Source organism: Sander lucioperca, chromosome 14, assembly GCF_008315115.2.
Source record: "Sander lucioperca isolate FBNREF2018 chromosome 14, SLUC_FBN_1.2, whole genome shotgun sequence".
NCBI classification, from domain to species: domain Eukaryota; kingdom Metazoa; phylum Chordata; class Actinopteri; order Perciformes; family Percidae; genus Sander; species Sander lucioperca.
The window spans coordinates 12,790,391-12,809,732 of record NC_050186.1 but is presented as its reverse complement, the minus strand read 5'-3'; the positions used below and the strand labels follow the sequence as shown (position 1 = coordinate 12,809,732).

Here is a 19,342-nt window from a genome sequence, read left to right as displayed (position 1 = left end):
CACACTCTATTTTGTCGCATGTTTGGTGACGTCCAATAATCGATTTGCTGTGAAGTCTCCGGGGCCGAGGCCTAGAGACTTTTTTTTGGTAACGCATACAATTTTTGTTTCGATGCCTATATTTCGGTGCCCGCTTTGACCGGGGGTGAACCGATGAAGCACTTTATTCTGTGATTGAAGCGGAAACGGTCCGAAACGTTAGCCAGCTAATTGTAGCTACTGCTAACTGCCAGCGAGGAAGTGAGGAACGACAAAAATGACATCTCGGAGGTAACGTTAAGTCTGGAAAACAGTGTCTGCTGATTGTGTTAGCTAAGCGAGCTAACTTTGAACTAAACTCAGCTGTTTGGATGTTTGTGTGTGCCTCAACAAGCTCAGAGTGTGTCGACGTTTCTGGAGAAAAAATTAATAGCTAGTTAGCTAAAGACCGCTTCATTTAGCATACACCGGCAACTTAACGTTAGAGCCCAGTCAGAGGATGTTTAGGTTAGTAAACACTGTTACTATCTGTCATATATACACAGTAGAAAGTAGATACGGTAGTAGAACTACAATATGGAGGAACATAATGACAATACTAGGCAGTAAACAGTCATTTTAAGTGAAAGACAACAAAATATCCTCAGGACCAAAATTCTGAAATTAACCCTTTTTAGCATAATGAGTACTTTCACTTTTGGTACTTTAAATCATATTTAGATGCTAACACTTTTGTAGTTTTGTGTTTTGGTGCACATTAATGAACATAGAAAGAGAAAAATAAAGATTTAAAACAAGTACTGAAGACATGGAGAGAGGACACACTGCTTGTACAAACACACACACACACACACACACACACACACACACACACACACACACACAACACTGAAGGGTACTGTATTCACGAAGAGGGAGACAACATGCAGTGTAAGGACCGTTATGGACAAAATGACTGGCTGAATGTCAGTTTGGCTGAAGCACAGAAATTAACAAAACTACGGACAGTCTTGAGGTGGGGGAAGAATTGGAGAGAAAAAAAAAGATGCAAAGGAGCCTCAATACTGAAAAAGACAGAACAAAATAAAGTGAGACGGAGTTGGCACACACATGTTTTATGTTAAATATGTTTTTGTGTGTTTTACTATGGTTTATGATACAGTCTTCGTGTGTTTTTGTGTTTTACCTTACTACTAGACAAATGTCCCTGCTGGAACATTAAACATTTGAAACGTGTAGTTATAGTGCAACTTAGAGGTGGAGAAAATCAAATATCATGATATTTTTGATCAAATACCTCGATATCGATACCGCAACGATATTGTAGTGTTGACTATTGGTGCTTTTCACAAAATTTTACACAATGAGATTTTTGATAAATAATCATCAGTAATGTGGATATAATGACTAAGTGGGTAAAAGCAAATAATAGAACAGCTAGAGCAGTCTGGTAAGTTGCATCACTTTACTGTAATGCAGCCTTTAAAACCAGGAAATGACACCACTTATGTCATATTACGATATCCAAAATCTAAGACGATGTCTAGTCTCATATCACGATATCGATATATTGCCCAGCTCTAGTGCAACTTCAGTTTTTGCATCTTATCAATTGTTTTTTTAGAAAAAGTAGTGTACATGCCATGCACGATGCTTTCTTAGTCAATATTTTGAGAAAGGGAGTGACTACAGTACAGATTGTGGACGCAGCCTTGCAGGCTGATCGTTGCTTTACTCCTCCTTTCAGGTGGTTTCACCCCAACATCACAGGTGTGGAGGCTGAAAACCTCCTGCTGACTCGGGGAGTGGATGGGAGCTTTTTAGCCCGACCCAGTAAGAGTAATCCAGGAGACTTTACCCTCTCAGTACGGTAAGTGATGGCATTCATGAGCGTACAATGCAGCGTACACTAGAGCTGTACCAATTCCACATTTTGCTGTATAATTAATTGTCACAGAAATAATTGCGATTAACAACATCATTGTTTTAGGTATTGCTTTTTGAAACAAATAAAGTTGACATCTTTTGGTTATATCACTGTCATATGACCCATATAATGTAGTAACACAAATACGCAGCCTTTGAAATAAATTGTGCCTCTTTATTATCATAAAACAAAGTTAACCATAGTCCTCATAAATCCACCGGAGGTTAGAACGCCAACACAAAGAAAGAGAAAGGTGACGGACATCGGCGAAAAGAGTGAAATCCGGCAGAATTTCCTGCGGCAACGAAGCAATCCCAGAAGTGGAACGTCATGGCTATAGACTACTATACACTATACTGCTAGGCACCAAACTATGAACAGACATACTGTAGTAAGCGACTTGCTGATAAACATCTAGCAGCTAAAGAGCCAGATATTTCACGGTGTAGGCTAAAATGAGTTTAAATGTTGGACTTGCATTTATCAGGTGGACAGAAAAAACGACTCCAAATAAATGATTTCATTTCATTTATTTTACAGGAAAGTTAAAAGTAACATTAAGTTACAGTATAAACAGGCCTGACTCAGTTTAAAAACTGGTTTCCAGCAGGTTCCTGTTCTGCAGAAACATAAAACATTGAACACAACTTACAGATAATGTTGCTCTGGATGTTTAAATTGGCAATTCTTTTGCTCAAACATTTGACATCATGACAATCATGTGCTGTAATATTAACACTATTATTAAATGAGGCTTCTAGAATAATAACAAAAATAACCTCCTCTGAATTCTACTCCATCTTAAACAATAACTATGTGAAATGATAGTGCAGGGTTTTCCATACCACTATAAGTTTTAGGTGCAGCACCCAAGGCGTTTTGGGGAGCACCCAAGCCGAATGAATGTAAATTCAATGTGAGCATCAAAACTAACTAAATAACTTGATTTAACGACTCAGATCTGATGATTGTAGTTGCTCCCCAGTGGACTACTTTAGCAAGTTTTGTCTTCAATTATCTGAAGCTAATCTAAGCTGCTTTTTTATTTTCTTCTTCTTTTTTTTTTATTAAAAAAAAGTAACTTTCTTGAGGAAGGAACCCTAAACCCCCACCAAATATGTGCACCCAAGTCTTCCACCCTGAAAGTGTGAAACCAGCTTTATCCAAAGAAGGAAGACCAGACTAATAATAAAAAAAAAAAGTTTGTGGTTTTATCTCAGGGCCTGTTGAGTCATACATTTTTAAGATGACGTATCATTAACTCAGTTTAGCTGATGTAGCCACTGCTATTTTTGTCTCAAGTCTCATTTTTTAGCTGCACAGTGTCTCATCTCGCCATATTTACTTCATATGGAAATGAAAGTCACGCTCCTCTGATGGAAACGCAGACATTTGCAGAAGGGAGACTCGTCGCTGCTAGTACAAACCAGCACACGTCTCAGTGTCTTTTTGGGCTCATTCAGCCAGGCTTAACCAGAAGTCATTCAGGGTTACGTGCTGCTGCACTTCAGACCTGCCACAAGTTCTCCTTTTTCTTTTTTCCGAGATACTGGTGGTCACCTACAATGACTCAACAGTCTATGCCGTCTGTATCTGGTTTGTGTCTTACAAACCCTGGGGTTTTCCTTTCAAGAAATTGCATCTAAGTGCCTTATGAATAATAAAACAGCAAAAAATAAAATGTCTCATCTTCTGCAAATATCAATGGCAGCCACGTGGTGCCTGTGACTCTGTGTTAAAACAATTTAGAACTTTAATCATAATACATGCACTCTGCATCTGAAGGGCTGCAGCATACAAACCTAATGATGCAATTAGGGCCGCAGCTAAGGATTATTCTCTTGATTAATCGTTCTATATTCTGTCACGAAGTAATGTGAGAACTGGCTGACAAATTTATTCAGTTTAAACTCTCCTCATTGGACAAAGAAAAGAAGCAAATCCTCATATTTGAGGAGCTTTGTAATGTTTGGCATGTGTGCTTGAAAAATGAGAATCTGTTATGAAATAGTTGCAGATGACGAGATGCAGTTTTATACAGTTTTATGTTGAACAAGCCAACTGAGATGTTTTTAGTAATTTCCTGTCAAAATATAAGGTCATTATGACTGCAGTACTGATATATTTAGAGTCTTCCACATTTAACTGAATGAGATGTCTTTGGCGGTTCGCCCTCGCTGTATTTACATTTTTTCCGGTGCTGTGTCTGTCATTTTTTTAGCTTCCTCTTGAATGTGTGCTTGTGCATGTGTGGGGTCTACACACCCAGTGCTCTAAGGGCTCCTGCACACTGGCTGCGTGGCGTGAGCGTGTCAGCTGCGTGGCGTGTCTGTTTTTATTTTATATTATTATTATATTTTAGAGCTTGCACACTGCCTGCGTGACACGCACGTCTCAGGCGCGGCTCGAGCTGCGCCGAAAACGCGTGCATGTAGAAATGGCACCAACGCCTATTTTTCACGCGACACGCAAGCGTTTCCAGGCAAAATAGAATAGGAAAAGATGTTTATATGTCATTTTGACACTAATACATATTAATAAATGACATGTTGATGTTTGAAAGTCTCGAGATTTTGACATAAATGCAGATATAAATGTAATTAAAAAAAAAATATGTAGTCTTTGCTATAATAAAATCAGTATATATTTATGTTTAACATGAAGTGTACTACTGCTTGAGTGCAGTAAATCAATGGGAAACATACATGTGTACAGACAAGGCTAGCAGCAGCGCAGCGTCAGATGCGTTTCTGGTGTGCAAAGACATAGAAAACGCCACGCAACAGAAACGCCACGCTCACACCACGCAGGCAGTGTGCAGGCTGACACCCAGAAACATCCCAAACACAGACAATTACAAGCGCAGGCCAGGATCTCTATGAGAAGATACGTTACATAGTGGCTGGATTATTTAGCTTCCTGTTGGAGTCTGTTTTAGGGCTGCTCGATTATGGAAAAAATCCTAATCACAATTATTTTGGTCAATATTGAAGTCACGATTATTTAACACAATTACTCATTGACTTTTGGAAAGATGTTGCATTTATTGAAGTTAAAAAACGGGGGAAACAGTTAAACGAATTAACAGTGAAAACACCTTGAACTGTGAAATTTCCCTTCATACTTTTCCTGTTTTAACTTCTTTTAAAAAAAAATTCAGAACACAAGACAATAAGAGTTTACTTGCAAAATAATATTTTTTTTGGATTACGTTGTTTTTTTTTTGTGATCTTTAGGGTTGAAATCGAAAATCGCGATCAACATCGATTGATTTCCCAGCCCTATGTTTGTGTCCCTGGTGGTGACGATAATGTTGTTGCCCCCCTTACAGCAGCTTTTCTCTAAATGATCGTTTCTTGTTTTCTGCAGGCGAAATGGAGCGGTCACCCACATTAAGATCCAGAACACAGGAGACTACTATGACCTTTATGGTGGGGAGAAGTTTGCCACTCTGGCTGAGCTGGTGCAGTATTACATGGAGCATCACGGCCAACTGAAAGAGAAAAACGGAGATGTTATTGAGCTCAAGTATCCACTCAACTGTGCGGACCCCACATCTGAGAGGTGGGTGACGGCGCTGGATGTTGTAGTTTTTGCTTGGATGTTTGCTGTTTTTAGAAATTATGAGTTTGAATTGATTTGATTTGTTAATTACAGATTTGTGTGATGGTCAGTTTGAAGGAATTACAACAAAGGATAATACAAATCGATTGTGTTTGTGTCAAGCAGACAGGGTTTTAGATGTTAAAGCTTCAACATGTCTTTAGCTGCAGTTTTTACCTCAAGATCAGCTGTGTTTGGGGCCTGGAAACAAGAAAACAAAACATTTTGTATAATATTGTTGTTAATTTACAGACAAAGACCTATTAATACTAATAATACTATTAGTAAGAGTCTGCCTCGGCAACATTTAGTTGCAGCAGTGAGGAAGCGGCGAATGCAACTCGCAGCAAAACATTCCTGTAGCTACATTTTGACATTGAAAGCAGCTCCATTCAGTACACATTCTCTGAGGTATTGATATGCAGATTTCATATTTACTCTTCTCCATACTTAAGAAATTGTACATGGCTCTTTTCTCGCCATCTGGTCGCGCACTCAAAATCCTGGCGCGCCAGCGAGATCTATGTCATTTGCGCGCGAGCTCGGCTGCGGCTTTAAAGAAGCAAAACCAACTGCCCCTCTGGGGACAAATAAGTTTGACTGGAGTTGAACCTATAAATAAAAGAAAAGAAAAAAAAGGTTAAAGAGTGTGAGTTTTTGTTAGCGAGTTAAGTCCAGTGGAAACACGTTTTTACCCTTGTGTGCGTGTGTGTCTTCTTACCAGATGGTTCCACGGTCACTTGTCGGGCCGGGAGGCCGAGAAGCTGCTGACGGAGAAAGGGAAGAACGGCAGCTTCCTGGTGAGGGAGAGCCAGAGCCACCCCGGGGATTTTGTTCTGTCTGTCAGGACAGGAGATGACAAGACGGACAGCAGTGACAGCAAACCCAAAGTCACTCATGTCATGATCCGCTGCCAGGTAAACGCACTCCTCATCACCGCCGCGTTTTCCTGCCTTCCTACATTTAACCAAAAGAAAATGTATTACAGCACAAGGAGAAGGGCAACAGATAATATCAGTTTAAAGACGCTCTGCGATATGAAGTTTAAAATGTTCCTGGATAAAGAATGCCAGGCCTCAGCTGCAGCAGGTTACCCAGTCATACATACTTGACTATGTTCACTAGATTATTATGTTGCTGGTTTTGTATTGTTTATTATTACTGCTTTAATGCTGTTCAATTGTTTTGTTGCTGTCTGTTATTTCTTTGTTCCTTTTTTTAATTGTAAAGTGCACTGAGACCATGTTTAATAGTGATTTTACTATTTTAATAAAATAGGATTGATTGATTGACCGATGTGGCTTCTTCTTTAGCACGACCTGAAGTACGACGTGGGCGGAGGGGAGAAGTTTGACTCCCTCACCGACTTGGTAGAGCACTACAAAAAGAATCCGATGGTGGAAACTCTGGGCACTGTGCTTCAGCTCAAACAGGTACCTCACATGTCTGTTTGAAATGTATTCACTGTAAGCTAAGGCCGCTTTTTCCCTGATTGTAATTTCTGGTGCTGACCCCTGCTCTCCTCCCCAGCCCCTGAACACTACTCGTATTAACGCTGCCGAGATTGAAAGTCGAGTTAGAGAGCTGAGCAAACTAGCGGAGGCCACAGACAAGGTCAAACAGGGCTTCTGGGAAGAATTTGAGGTGAGTGGTTCTGTTGTTGTGTAGGGCTGCATGATACGACTATGATTATAAAACAAGTAGAGCCGACCAGACAATCTGATTGGTCTACTAGACATTAAGAACGTGCTCAAATGACAGCACACCCAGAGCCATTTGAGCACACCTGGCGCATCACTTAAAATATCACTCCGCAAGTTTTGTGTCAACATACGGAGTTGAAATAAAAAAAAAAATAAAAATGTTTCAAAACATTTGTATTCATGTAACGTTAGCGCAATTCAGGAACCACAGCGCTATCTTGAAAATAGCTGCTACATGTGATTTTCGCGGACGTAAAGCTAAATCGGTCGATGGAAAAATTACTTTTTTCAGCAGAGCTTAGTTATAACAAGATTAAGTTAGCACAGCAGTTTGGTGTTTATATGTGCTGTAGTTATTCAGTTTGGGAAATCTTACAATCTCTATGAAGCTAACATTAGCTTAAGTTGACTGGCTGACACACACACACACACACACACACACACACACACACACACATATATATATATATATATATATATATATATATATATATATATATATATATATATATATATATATATATATATATATATATATATATATATATATATATATATATATATAATTTCTTTACACAAAAAATCTGAGTGTCTATCGCGTGTTGCAGCCTTTCCCGATATGTATATTGCGCAAGTTGATATTGCCATGACGATAGAAAAGAACGACATATTGTGCAGCCCTATTGTTGTTTCATGCTGCAGCTCACCTGCCCTAGTTTGTGTTTATTTTTTGTAGAGGTGCACCGATTGCAAATTTCTTGGACAATTCTGACTTTCTAAAAAAATCTGTAATTGACAGCATACACAAACCATTTAACAACTTATCTTTAGAATTGTTCCGATACCTGATACAACCTAAAATGCTGATATCAGTATCAGCAAGTCTATGCACCGATCCAATACCTTGTTAATTGGGTAATTTAGCCCTGAAAAAATCCTTAAAAGTAGTATATTCTGTTCTTTTTGTCGTTATTAAATTAATAAAAGAGTGCTATGTTTTGCAAAGGGTTTAACCTAAGCCAGCAATCCTATCGCATCAATACAGGGTAAGTAGTATACAGCTGTTAAAAAATAACATATATCCTCTCTTTTTTATTTTTTCCATCCAGACGTTGCAGCAGCAAGAGTGCAAGCTGCTCTACAGTCGCAAAGAGGGCCAGAGAGCAGAGAACAAAAACAAGAACAGATACAAGAACATTCTGCCTTGTGAGAAAACCCGGACTGCTCTTTCATTCTATAACAACATTTCACTTTTTTTTTTCTTTTCTTTTTTTTTTTTAACAACCTTCTTTGTTTCTGTTTCCAGTCGACCACACGCGTGTGGTGCTGAATGACAGGGACCCAAATGAGCCAGGCTCTGACTACATCAACGCCAATCTCATCGAGGTAGCATCTGCTGTCGTGGTAAACTCACTTCATTCTCAGGGACATACACACACACACACACACACACACACACACACACACACACACACACACACACACACACAAATACATCATTTGTTGTGCCCTTGGCCAGCTTGTGTTTCAGTCAGTTTGTGCTCGTGTTTGGAGTGCATGTGCTGTATTTGTGTTCATTTTCAGTATTCAGCTGTCTGTCTGTCTCTTTGTGTGTTTGTGTGTGTGCAGCCGGAGCTGGACCCAAAGTGTAACAGTACAAAGGCGAAGAAGAGCTACATCGCCACTCAGGGCTGTCTGCAGACCACCATCAGTGACTTCTGGAGGATGGTGTTTCAGGTGAACTCTCGAGTCATCGTCATGACCACCAAAGAGGTGGAGAGAGGAAAGGTGAGCAAAACAGATTACATACTGAGCTGTGACTTAATGTCAGTCCACTCTAAAAAACCATTACTACTGTGTACGGTGTACTACTGTTGTTATTCCTGAATACTAGCTAAGCAATGACATTGTTGCATCAATATATTTCCAATGCAGCTACAGTTTATCAATATCAGGTTTTTGTGTCAGTCACCAGTGGTGGAAGAAGTACTCAGATCTATTTCCTTTGGTATAATATAGCAATACCACAGAGTATTTCTACACTGTGGTATTGCTACTTTTACTTAGGTAAAAGATCGGAGTACTTCTTCCACCACTGCTCATTTGACAGCAGCATCAGAGAAAACACGTCAAAGTGAATGTTATCGTGTCTCCACAGAGTAAATGTGTGAAGTACTGGCCGGACATGTCGGCTCTGAAGGAGTACGGCGCCATGCGTGTTCGCAACGTCAGAGAGACGTCTGCACACGACTACATCTTAAGAGAACTCAAACTGTCCAAAGTCGGACAGGTAAGTTGTGTTTGTGTGTAGAAAGTAGAAGCTCATAGACTTCACTTTAATGTTAAAGTGCTCATATTATGCTTTTTGGCGTTTCCCCTTTCCTTTATTGTGTTATATATCTTTTTTGTGCATGTTATAGGTTTACAAAGTGAAAAAGCCCAAAGTCCACCCCAAAGGGACTTACCATCTCCAACAGAAAACACTGTTCACAAACTGCTCCAAACAGCTCTGTTGTAGTCCAGCCTTTACTTCAGAGACAAACGTGGTCACTTTGGAACACACGTTATAATGCTCACCTAGCTGCTAGCATGGCACGCCCTCATACTCTGCTTCTGACTGGCTAGTAGTCCTTACCTAGCTACTGTCAGGGCACGCCCTCATACTCTGCTTCTGACTGGCTAGTAGTCCTTACCTAGCTACTGAGCATGTGCGACTCCCAACAAAGATGAACAGAAGTGAGAGGTCTCACTCTGTAGCTAAAACAGAGAGCTCAACACACAGGGTGAAAAGAGGAGCTGCAGCAATGTGCAGTACAACAACAATATGGTGTTTTTTGAAAATGAAACCATGTAAACCTATTCTGATATAACCTCTAAATAGAATTATGAACCTGAAAATGAGCATAATATGAGCACTTTAATGTATAGATTTTTCCTTATTCCTAAATAGGAGGGAAAGACGTTAGATGCCGTTTCACTAGATGGCACTAGTGAGTGTCATCGTGCTGCTGTGTGCAGCACTAAACAGATTCTGATGGAGCAGTCCAAGTCCAACATTGCTGCAGCATGTGCTCTTGGAAATATCTTTTTTTTTGTTGTACTGAAAACAGACTTTAAACCTTGTTAAATTAATCCACTCTAAGATGGACTCCACGTGAGCCTACAAAGTCAACAAATTGAAATACCGCCAATAGAAAAATACTTTCCACATGTTAAGATGACAGAAAACCTACTTGAAGGAATTAAAAAAAAAAATCTTTTCTTTACAAATATTTATCCACAAACATTTCACAGTATTAATTTGAGGGGGAAAAGGTCACAGAGCTACATAACAATAAATGTGAAGAAAATTTAAGAGGCATTTTTAGGCCATTATTTTGACAGGACAGCTGAAGACATGAAAGGGGGGAGAGAGGGGGGAACGACATGCAGCAAACGGTAAAGTAAATATGTATGTGTGTGTGTATATATATATATATATATATATATATATATATGGATGCCCGCTCTACCAACTGGCTACCCAGGCGCCCAATAAATGTCAATCTAAAGTATTTTAAAAAAACATTTAAGGATTAAACCGCTGATATTCTATATTTGTCTTCTTAACAAATCCCAGAAAAAGACCTAAATTAACAATACATATGTCGACTAACAAAGTGTGTTTGTGTACCAAAGCCTGATGTATGTTATTCCTCTTCAATTGTTGTTAAAAACACACTATAGTTTATTTGGACTCTATCCCACATACGCTGTCCTGCTGCCACAAATACTCACAAGAGCACCAAATGTGGACTAAACGGCCTCTGAAAATAGTCCTGATTTTCAGTCCTTCTGTTTGTTTGGTAAAAACTACAGAAACTATTTGGCTGAGAACCACGACTCGTGTGAAAATAAACCTGGCGCGGATCTTTAGCGAAGCCGAGAGCCATGAGCCGCTTCACGCACGCTTCTGGCAATTGCTTGCGGGGCACATGCAGCCGGAACGCAGCAAAGAAAACTTAAATGACGAAATATGACTGGAAAAATAGTCCTTTTTATTCAATCGAAAGTCACAAAATGAAAAACTGAGCACTGTGAAAGGTTTTGCCGCAAACTCAAATGGCTTCTGTCCTGTATAACAAACCTCTTCAGACCTAATAACTGCAGCGTCTAACCTCTCTCCTCCCAAACAACTTCCCTACAACCTTTCAATCAAAAAAATATGAATTTCTTACACTGCACTGTAACTTTTATTCTTGTATTTGTCTTTTATTCTATGTTACCCTGTTTTACATTCATGGCCATTTTTGTTTGCTCTTTAATGTAAAGCCCTTTTTAAATTGCCTTGATGCTTAAAGGTGCAATAGAAATAAAGTTGCTTTGCCTGTACAACCTCAGCCTGTCAGTCTGACACCAGGGCATATGAACGCTTTTGTCTTGTGCCAGTCAGTCAGTCACCAGTGTCTGTCTCTGAAGTTAAACATTACCTGCACAGGGATCTTGCTATTCTATTATATTGCAGCAAACGCTGTCTGCGTGAAGTTTTGAAAAGTGTAACCACACAACTTTTGCTGCTTTACCCACATTGTCGTGTCTCACTGTGACTTTAACAAACTGCAGATGCGGTGTAACTTTTGCTCCGTCTGCACCACACCTCTGTGTGTGTGTGTGTGTGTGTGTGTGTGTGTGTGTGTGCGTGCAGAGAGGAAGCTCGTACTTGCGTGCTCTCAGGTACCGAAATTTGGCACTTATTGATTTAATGTGAATTGGTCCTTAGTAGTACCGATCTAATTCTGCACTTGTGTACTGATATCGCGAGACAACGTTTTTTTTATCTCGACGAGAAATATCGTAACGTTTCAATCTCACACCTCTAATTGATTAAAATAAACTAAACCGTTTTTGAATCTATCTTGTCTGTTGAAAGTACCTCTCCACTTGCATGTTTTTTTTTTTTAGGGCAACACAGAACGTACAGTTTGGCAGTACCACTTCAGAGCGTGGCCGGACCACGGAGTCCCCACAGACCCAGGCGGCGTACTCGACTTCCTAGAGGAGGTCAACCTGAAGCAGGAGAGCATACTGGACGCTGGGCCTATAGCGGTACACTGCAGGTACACACACGCGCTGAAATCACTTCAACTAATGAGCCATAAATCCTCGGTAACACACACCACGAACGCGCATGGAGGAAACATGTTAACCCAAAGACGTTCTCTCGTGTTTTTCAGTGCAGGGATCGGGCGGACCGGAACGTTTATAGTGATTGACATCCTGATAGATGTGATCAGAGAAAAAGGTGAGTCCTGCTAGAGCTGTAACAATTCCACATCTTACCGTACAATTAATTGTCTCAGAAATGATTACGAGGGGGATGACATGCAGCAAAGGGCTGCAGGTCGAAGTCAAGGAGTAAACCTCTATATATGGGCGCCCGCTCTACCAACTGAGCTATCTGGGCGCCCACCTTCTATCTTTATCTTTAATTCCTCTTGTAAAGTTTATATTTTATATACCTATATCATATATTTGTACTTATTTCTGTCCTTGTGCTGTTTCAAACCCCCCCCCCAGAGATCGATCGGTAAAGGCTTATCTTGTCTTTAGCACTTAGAACCATCTATGAACTAACACAAACTCATGGATGAATCACATTTAGGACCGACAAGCGTTTTATACTCTTCACAGGCTCTCAGTCAGGCCGCTGTATGTTACAGACTTGTAATGGCGGGTTTGTTTCTGTCACCAATGCTTAGGATGTTCTCAGTGTAAGATATTGTTTCCATGCTGCAGGGGTGGACTGCGACATCGACGTGCCAAAGACCATCCAGATGGTTCGTTCCCAGCGCTCTGGGATGGTGCAGACCGAGGCGCAGTACAGATTCATCTACATGGCTGTACAGCACTACATAGAAACGTTGCAGAGACGCATAGAGGAGGAACAGGTGTGCAGCAGATAACGCCTCACTTTTTCCACTTTCGCCATTATTTATTTTTCCCTGCTCATGGTTTTTAACATTTCTTTTTTCCACTCTGCAGAAAAGTAAGATTAAAGGGCGCGAGTACACCAACATCAAGTACTCTTTGTCTGACCTGACTGGAGGAGAGCAGAGCCCTCTGCCTCCTTGCACTCCTATTCCTACTCCCACCTGCACAGAGTGAGTACATTGCTGCAGTTGTAACTGTTTGGTGTTGCATTGAAACCACTTGTCAAGAAAGCCTCGCCGGTAGTTTCTCATGCAAGTGTATGTATGTGTTGGCAGGATGAGGGAGGACAGCTCCAGAGTGTATGAGAACGTGGGCCTGATGCAGCAGCAGAAGAGCTACAGATGAGATTCACCTTTGACCCCAGTGCTCTTTCAGTTCCGGGTAAATGAAATATAACGTGCTGCTCATACAGAAAAACCATACGAGACTGTAAATTCTCAAGGAAAAATGTAGCTGGCTGGGGAAAAACAAAGGCTGGACATTGATAAAAAAAGCATTTAGGGAGTTTAAATTACCTGAATTATAATAGTCCACATGGTACATTTAGCATAATGTACATATCTACCACACTCATATCATTCCTGTTTGCTCAGTGGTTCACCATAACTTTTAACATAACTTTATATGGTTACATTACATGTCATTTAGCTGACGCTTTTATCCAAAGAGACTTACAATTGCTATATATATCAGAGGCCACACCCCTCTGGAGCAACTAGGGCTTAAGTGTCTTGCTCAGGGACACGTTGGTTGATGTATCGCAGTGGGAATCGAACCCAGGTCTCCCACACCAAAGGCATGTGTCATATCTACTGCGCCATCACCACCCCATATGGTGATTCTAGGTTAGATTTTGTGTTTTCAGCTTGTACCGCAGTCCTTAAATTCTGTTTCAACTTAGAAAAACTGTCCATTTTTGTGTTGGGTGTCATACCAACACTGAAGACTTCCTGCAGATGTTTCACATTAAAAGCCTGCCATTAAAAAGTGGAATTATGCCCTTTGAACCCCTGGAGGATTTTCAATGTTAAATATCTATGCAGCTGGGCGCCCGGATAGCTCACTTGGTAGAGCGGGCGCCCATATATAGAGGTTTACTCCTCGACGCAGCGGGCCCGGGTTCAACTCCGACCTGCGGCCCTTTGCTGCACCATTCCCCCCTCTCTCTCCCCTTTCATTTCTTCAGCTGTCCTGTTAATAAAGGCCTAAAATGCCCAAAAATAATCTTTAAAAAAACCAAACCAAAAACATCTATGCAGCTTAACTCCAACTGGATAAAATGGCAAAGTGAAAGCGATTTAAAATGAATTAACTCAATGTCAGAAACTCTTTCTCTTAAAAGGTGAAACTCAAAGCAATAGATTGGCAAGTGTGGTGTGACTGTGTTGTTGTAGTAATGTTCAATATTCTGCATGTTTACAGTTTATCAAGACAACAATGTAAACTCAGCACTTCCTTCCAATATCACATTTCCAAATTTTCTTTTTTAGGGGTGTAACGATGCATCGATCTGGATTGATGTATCGATGAAATCCTCAACAATCGAATATTAATCATGCAAAGTGAAAATATCCATACATGTCATCTTTAAGACGCGGCTTTATTTTGAAAGTTTTTTATTTAAATGTCTGGAAGAGCTTAGTATTTAAATTGACTAATCATATTTGAGTTGCTTTTTGTAAATGTATATAAATGTAACTGATTGTGTTAAATGGGTCCATGTATCGTCTCCTAACGGTCGCAGGCCCCTGAATTGAATTGAATGGAATCGAATCGTGGCAGACTTTGTGATAGAGACCTGCGTCGGACTGTTTTTTTTCTTTAATCCCGCTCCTGCTCGCCGCTCCCGGTGGATTTCTGACCATTGTCGCCCGTTCCCGCAGCGTGTGTGTTGGGTCCCGCCCACACGGCAAACATTCGATTGATTGTCAATGGATTGACCATTGATTTTGTGTCTTCTCCCCGCAGGGAAACTATTTATTTTATTGTGTAGTATTAATAAATATGCATATCTGTCAATAATAAGCAGCGAAATTACGTTCTAGTGCATAATTACATTCAAGTGCAATAATAAGTTATTCTAGTGCAATATAAGGGCAAAGTGACATTATATTCATTTATTTATTTCACTTATTTTAGAACGTGTTGTTGACTGTGGTTTGTTTTGCTCAGGTTGTTTTATTTCATTTCGTTTCCCAGTTTTTTTAGCGCACTCTCTAACCGACTTCATGACAAACGTTCAGTACACTGGACCGTTCCCAACCTGGCGCACGCAAATGTGACGTCACGGGAGCGCCGTAACTATTTATACTCCCGCGTGGTGGTCGCGACACTAGTTGCAGTCTTCTCCTGAACAGCGGTGGCGCTAATGAGCAAAGGCTACCGACTTTGCTCTTTCTACGGACTAGAAGAAGAAGAAAAAGGTAAACAACGGCAGAACTGGCAGCAGCGTTGGCGTCAATGCTTCGATTTGATTCGATGACCTACTTCGTCAGATCAAGCCTTTAATTCACCATAAAAGAACTCATCTTAACCCAGTAAGTTTACAAGAGAGACTTGCAGTCACTCTGAGAGTCCTGGCATCCGGTTGTCTGCGAACTCGTCCAGGCCTCCTGTTTCCGCTTTGTCGCGCGCCGCTGAAAGAAATGGAGTGGTGCGTGCCTTCTGCTCGCACACTCAAAATCCTGGCGCGCCAGCGAGATCTACGTCATTTTGACGTTACATTGGCGCGCGCAAGCTTGGATGCGGCTACTGTAAAACGGCCTTTAATCCCTGTTGATTGGATCCCTCAGGTCGCCGTAGGGGAAAGGGGCGGGGCACAGTGCCCCGGGAAAGAAGTGAGAGAGAGGGAGTAGAAGAGTGTTAATAAAGCATTTGGCTGGTGTTTAACTGGATGCTCCGTGTGCGTTGCTGATTTTCTTATGAAACCATGCTAGGCGAACCTACCAGTCGGTTACAGCCCTGATCAGGAGCAGAGCTCCTAAATCCCGGGACCCACCGTCTTATTTTTGGACCGCCCGCTCCCAGCCGCAGCCTGGTGGAAACTGCCCGCTCCCGCGATATTTGTGTTGTGTCCCGCGGGATCCCAATGCAGTCCTCTACTTTGTGATATCAGAGATCATTGTATCGTTGACCAAATAATCGATATAATATGGTATCGCGATAAAACGTGTGATTGACACCCCTATTATTCTCTTTCTTTCTGTCTCCTTCAGGATCTTGATACCTGACAGTTTTTTCGCCAGCCACACCGTGACGCCTGAGACTTGACCGTAATGACATGGAACAATGGAAACACACAAAAAACGTGAGAGAGACCCTGACACCAGGGTCCTCCTGTTCTCGCTCATCTTACATGAACATTTGCCCTCTAGTTGAATTCTAAACCACTGTGATGATCATCAGAAGAGCCTTTGAGAAGCCTAACATGCTAAATCCTACTACTAAACAACAGTTTGGGTTAAGCCTTCGTAAATCTCACCCCAACAAGGGCTGCAAACAGCGAGCACTCTCCTCAGAGGGGGAAAAACCTAGCTAACCTTTGCTCATCTTTATGTTTCTGTTTATTTTTTGTTTAATAACCAAAGGAAGGTTACGTAGATTGTTTGTTTTGGAGACGGAAGTGAGGAGTTTCCTGAAAAGGCCTGTGCCAAAACCACGAAAGGTTTTATCCACATTTCTCAGCCAATTAGAAGTCTCTATTCGGCCTGTTCAGCCTTTAACGCGTTGGGAGACGAGGCCTTATATATGGACAAAAGTGGGGCAAATTTTCCAGTGCTAGTTGTCTAGTTTTCACTGTGTTATATAGAGTAATGTTTCTAAATGAAGAACTATTGGCATTGTAGTGTAATACCATATTTACTGTTGATATTTAATCCACTGACTTCTAAACATGAATTCCTTTATTTCTTTTTGCGCCAGAACTGCCTCGAAGAGAAACTTTAATGCAGGCTGTTCAGAGTGTGAATTAACTGTTGTCGTCCACATGGGTTAAATGTGCTTTTTGTATTTGGGATACACAGTGTCTGTTAGTTAACCATTCCTGAGCTCAAGCCGAAAGCCCTTATTGCTGCACTTTTATTTAGCAGCATAACCGTTACAGTCAAGCCTTGATTCACCTGGTGGATTTATAAATAATGTAATGCGGGCTTTAAAGAGGAGTTTCTCCACGCCTGCATTGCTATGTTAACGTCAGCGTGAGGACATATAATAAGACTTCAGGGGAGTCTGTTGAGTATCTCAGTGGCAGGCATTGCCACAGACGCACGGCTGCCAAAAAAAAGGTTGTTTTTTTTAAGTGCATATTACTTTTTTCATTCTTGCTTTTTTTTTTTTAAGAGAAATGCCTTTTGTGTACCATTGCCTATGTTGAACACCACATGTACTTAATTTTAACAGTCACTGTTTAAAGAAGCATTCACACATCTCGCAGCTTTGGCACTATAGAAAGTCATTGTTGTGGTTATAGATTGTTGGCCCTGTGACAGTCAGCTGGATTCAGTAGTTCATACTCACGCACGCACGCACGCACGCACGCACGTGCGCGCACACACACGCATGCGTACACTTTTCTTTCTATCTTGTCTTTCTGTTAAAGTTAATCCTAAACATGTAGAAGATTGAATCCTCTAATGTCTGTACGCTAAATGGGAAGCTACAGTCAGCAGCTGCTTAGCTTAGCTTAGCACATAGACAGCTAACAGGTGAAAACAGCTAGCCTAGCTCTCTCCAAAGCTACCAAAATCCACATACCAGCATCTCTAAAGCTAAAAAAGTACCACAGTTGAATCTATATAAAAAACAGAAGTGTTAAAATGACAAGTCAATCCCAAGTTAAGGTCCAAATGATTTGTCACTTTCAGACAGAGCCAGGCTAGCAGTTTCTCTTTATGCTAAGCTAAGCTATTACCTGCTAGCCCTAGCGTCATTATTGGCGTACAGATACGAGAGCGAGGTATTGATCTTTTTCATATAACAAGCAAGTGTATTTCTCAAAATGTCAAAACTCCTCCTTTTAACTTCACCGTCACGATCAGCAGCAGTATTTAGGGAAGTCCAAAGTTTTCGTTTCTGCATTCTGTGAGAATCCACAATGCTCATTTCAAACGCATGGCCTAAGTATTTTCTTTTTGTCTCCGTCTTCCCATCACTACGCCTTGAGGAACTGCACTCTTGCGACTGAACTGTTAACAGCGCTGACTCAGAATCTCTCCATTTGAGAAAAAGGAGAAAAAAAAAAGGAGACACGTGGCTCTCCTCTTTGCCTTGAGGGACAGTTCTCAACAACCACTGATCCAGGAATGATCAGCTTTCTTTCTGTAACAATTTTTAAAAATCATGAAATCAGTGTTTGTGTGTTTTTCGGAGGGGGGGGGGCTGCTCCCTCCCACTCTCTCTGCTAACGCCAGACTGCTGCTTCACAGCAAGTGTTTCTTTGAAATGATTCCTCTCCTCCCGGGTGAACGCCATCCCCTGACTGAGATCTTATGCAGTGTGGTGTACTGTATGCAGTTTTATCGTCAAAACGAATGAGTTTGTACTCTTCTCGTGTGTGTGTGTGTGTGTGTGTGTGTGTGTGTGTGTGTGTGTGTGTGTGTGTGTGTCAGCCATATGTTCTTGGATACTTTCTTTTGTTTTTCTTCCCAGATGATGAAACTGCTCTCCATTTCTTATCATGTAAGCAATTTTAGATGCATAGACGTGCCTTCTATGCATATGCCTAAGTGTATGTGATAGCTATTAAAAAAAAAAATTTAAAAATAACTGTGCTCATCAGTTCCACCGCCATTCAAGAACCTTTAACACTTAAATGTGATTCCTTTCATCCTGAACAAAAAAAAGGAAGGAAAAAAAAAAAAACGGTGATCGCACACAAACTATATTTTTTAACATGTATATTGTACATGAGTACCTGGTAGAGGAGAATGTACTTACTAAAACATATCTACTTGCCAATAAGATATACTGTATGTATATTCCTACAGCTTTCTCTCTGTGACAAAGGAAGGGACCTCTCACAAAGCTTAAGAGGTTCATTGTATGACTTTCAATGCAGTTAACCATGTTAACTTCCTCAATAACAATAAATGGCGGCTCCCGCCTCATTAAGACGGTGTCTTTGTTTGTGTGTGATTTACATATTTGTATATGAGAGTTAAAT

General features: G+C 40.8%; 1 protein-coding gene across 3 annotated transcripts; it reads left to right on the top strand.

Moving 5' to 3' along the window:
* ptpn11a (protein tyrosine phosphatase non-receptor type 11a) lies at nt 1-19,068 on the top strand. Of its 3 annotated transcripts, none has more exons than XM_031301246.2 (16): nt 1-270; nt 1,727-1,849; nt 5,276-5,470; nt 6,234-6,426; nt 6,823-6,942; nt 7,040-7,153; nt 8,322-8,418; nt 8,519-8,598; nt 8,842-9,000; nt 9,371-9,502; nt 12,154-12,308; nt 12,426-12,493; nt 12,988-13,139; nt 13,234-13,352; nt 13,458-13,563; nt 16,398-19,068. In XM_031301246.2, the coding sequence occupies exons 1-15, from the start codon at nt 257-259 to the stop codon at nt 13,525-13,527; spliced, it is 1,791 nt and encodes a 596-aa protein (XP_031157106.1). In that variant the 5' UTR covers nt 1-256; the 3' UTR covers nt 13,528-13,563; nt 16,398-19,068. The 3 variants fall into 3 exon arrangements, with proteins under 3 accessions (XP_031157106.1, XP_031157103.1, XP_031157104.1); XM_031301243.2 differs by having other exon boundaries at nt 8,519-8,616; XM_031301244.2 differs by lacking the exon at nt 13,458-13,563 and having other exon boundaries at nt 8,519-8,616.
* Nucleotides 19,069-19,342: the final 274 nt, after the last annotated feature.

Bases quoted from the DNA above. Each gene is read 5' to 3' on its own strand.
- ptpn11a (XM_031301243.2), top strand. The intron at 5,471-6,233 runs GTGGGTGACGGC...TCTTCTTACCAG, and splicing joins GCGGACCCCACATCTGAGAG to ATGGTTCCACGGTCACTTGT. The intron at 8,419-8,518 runs GTGAGAAAACCC...TTCTGTTTCCAG, and splicing joins ATACAAGAACATTCTGCCTT to TCGACCACACGCGTGTGGTG.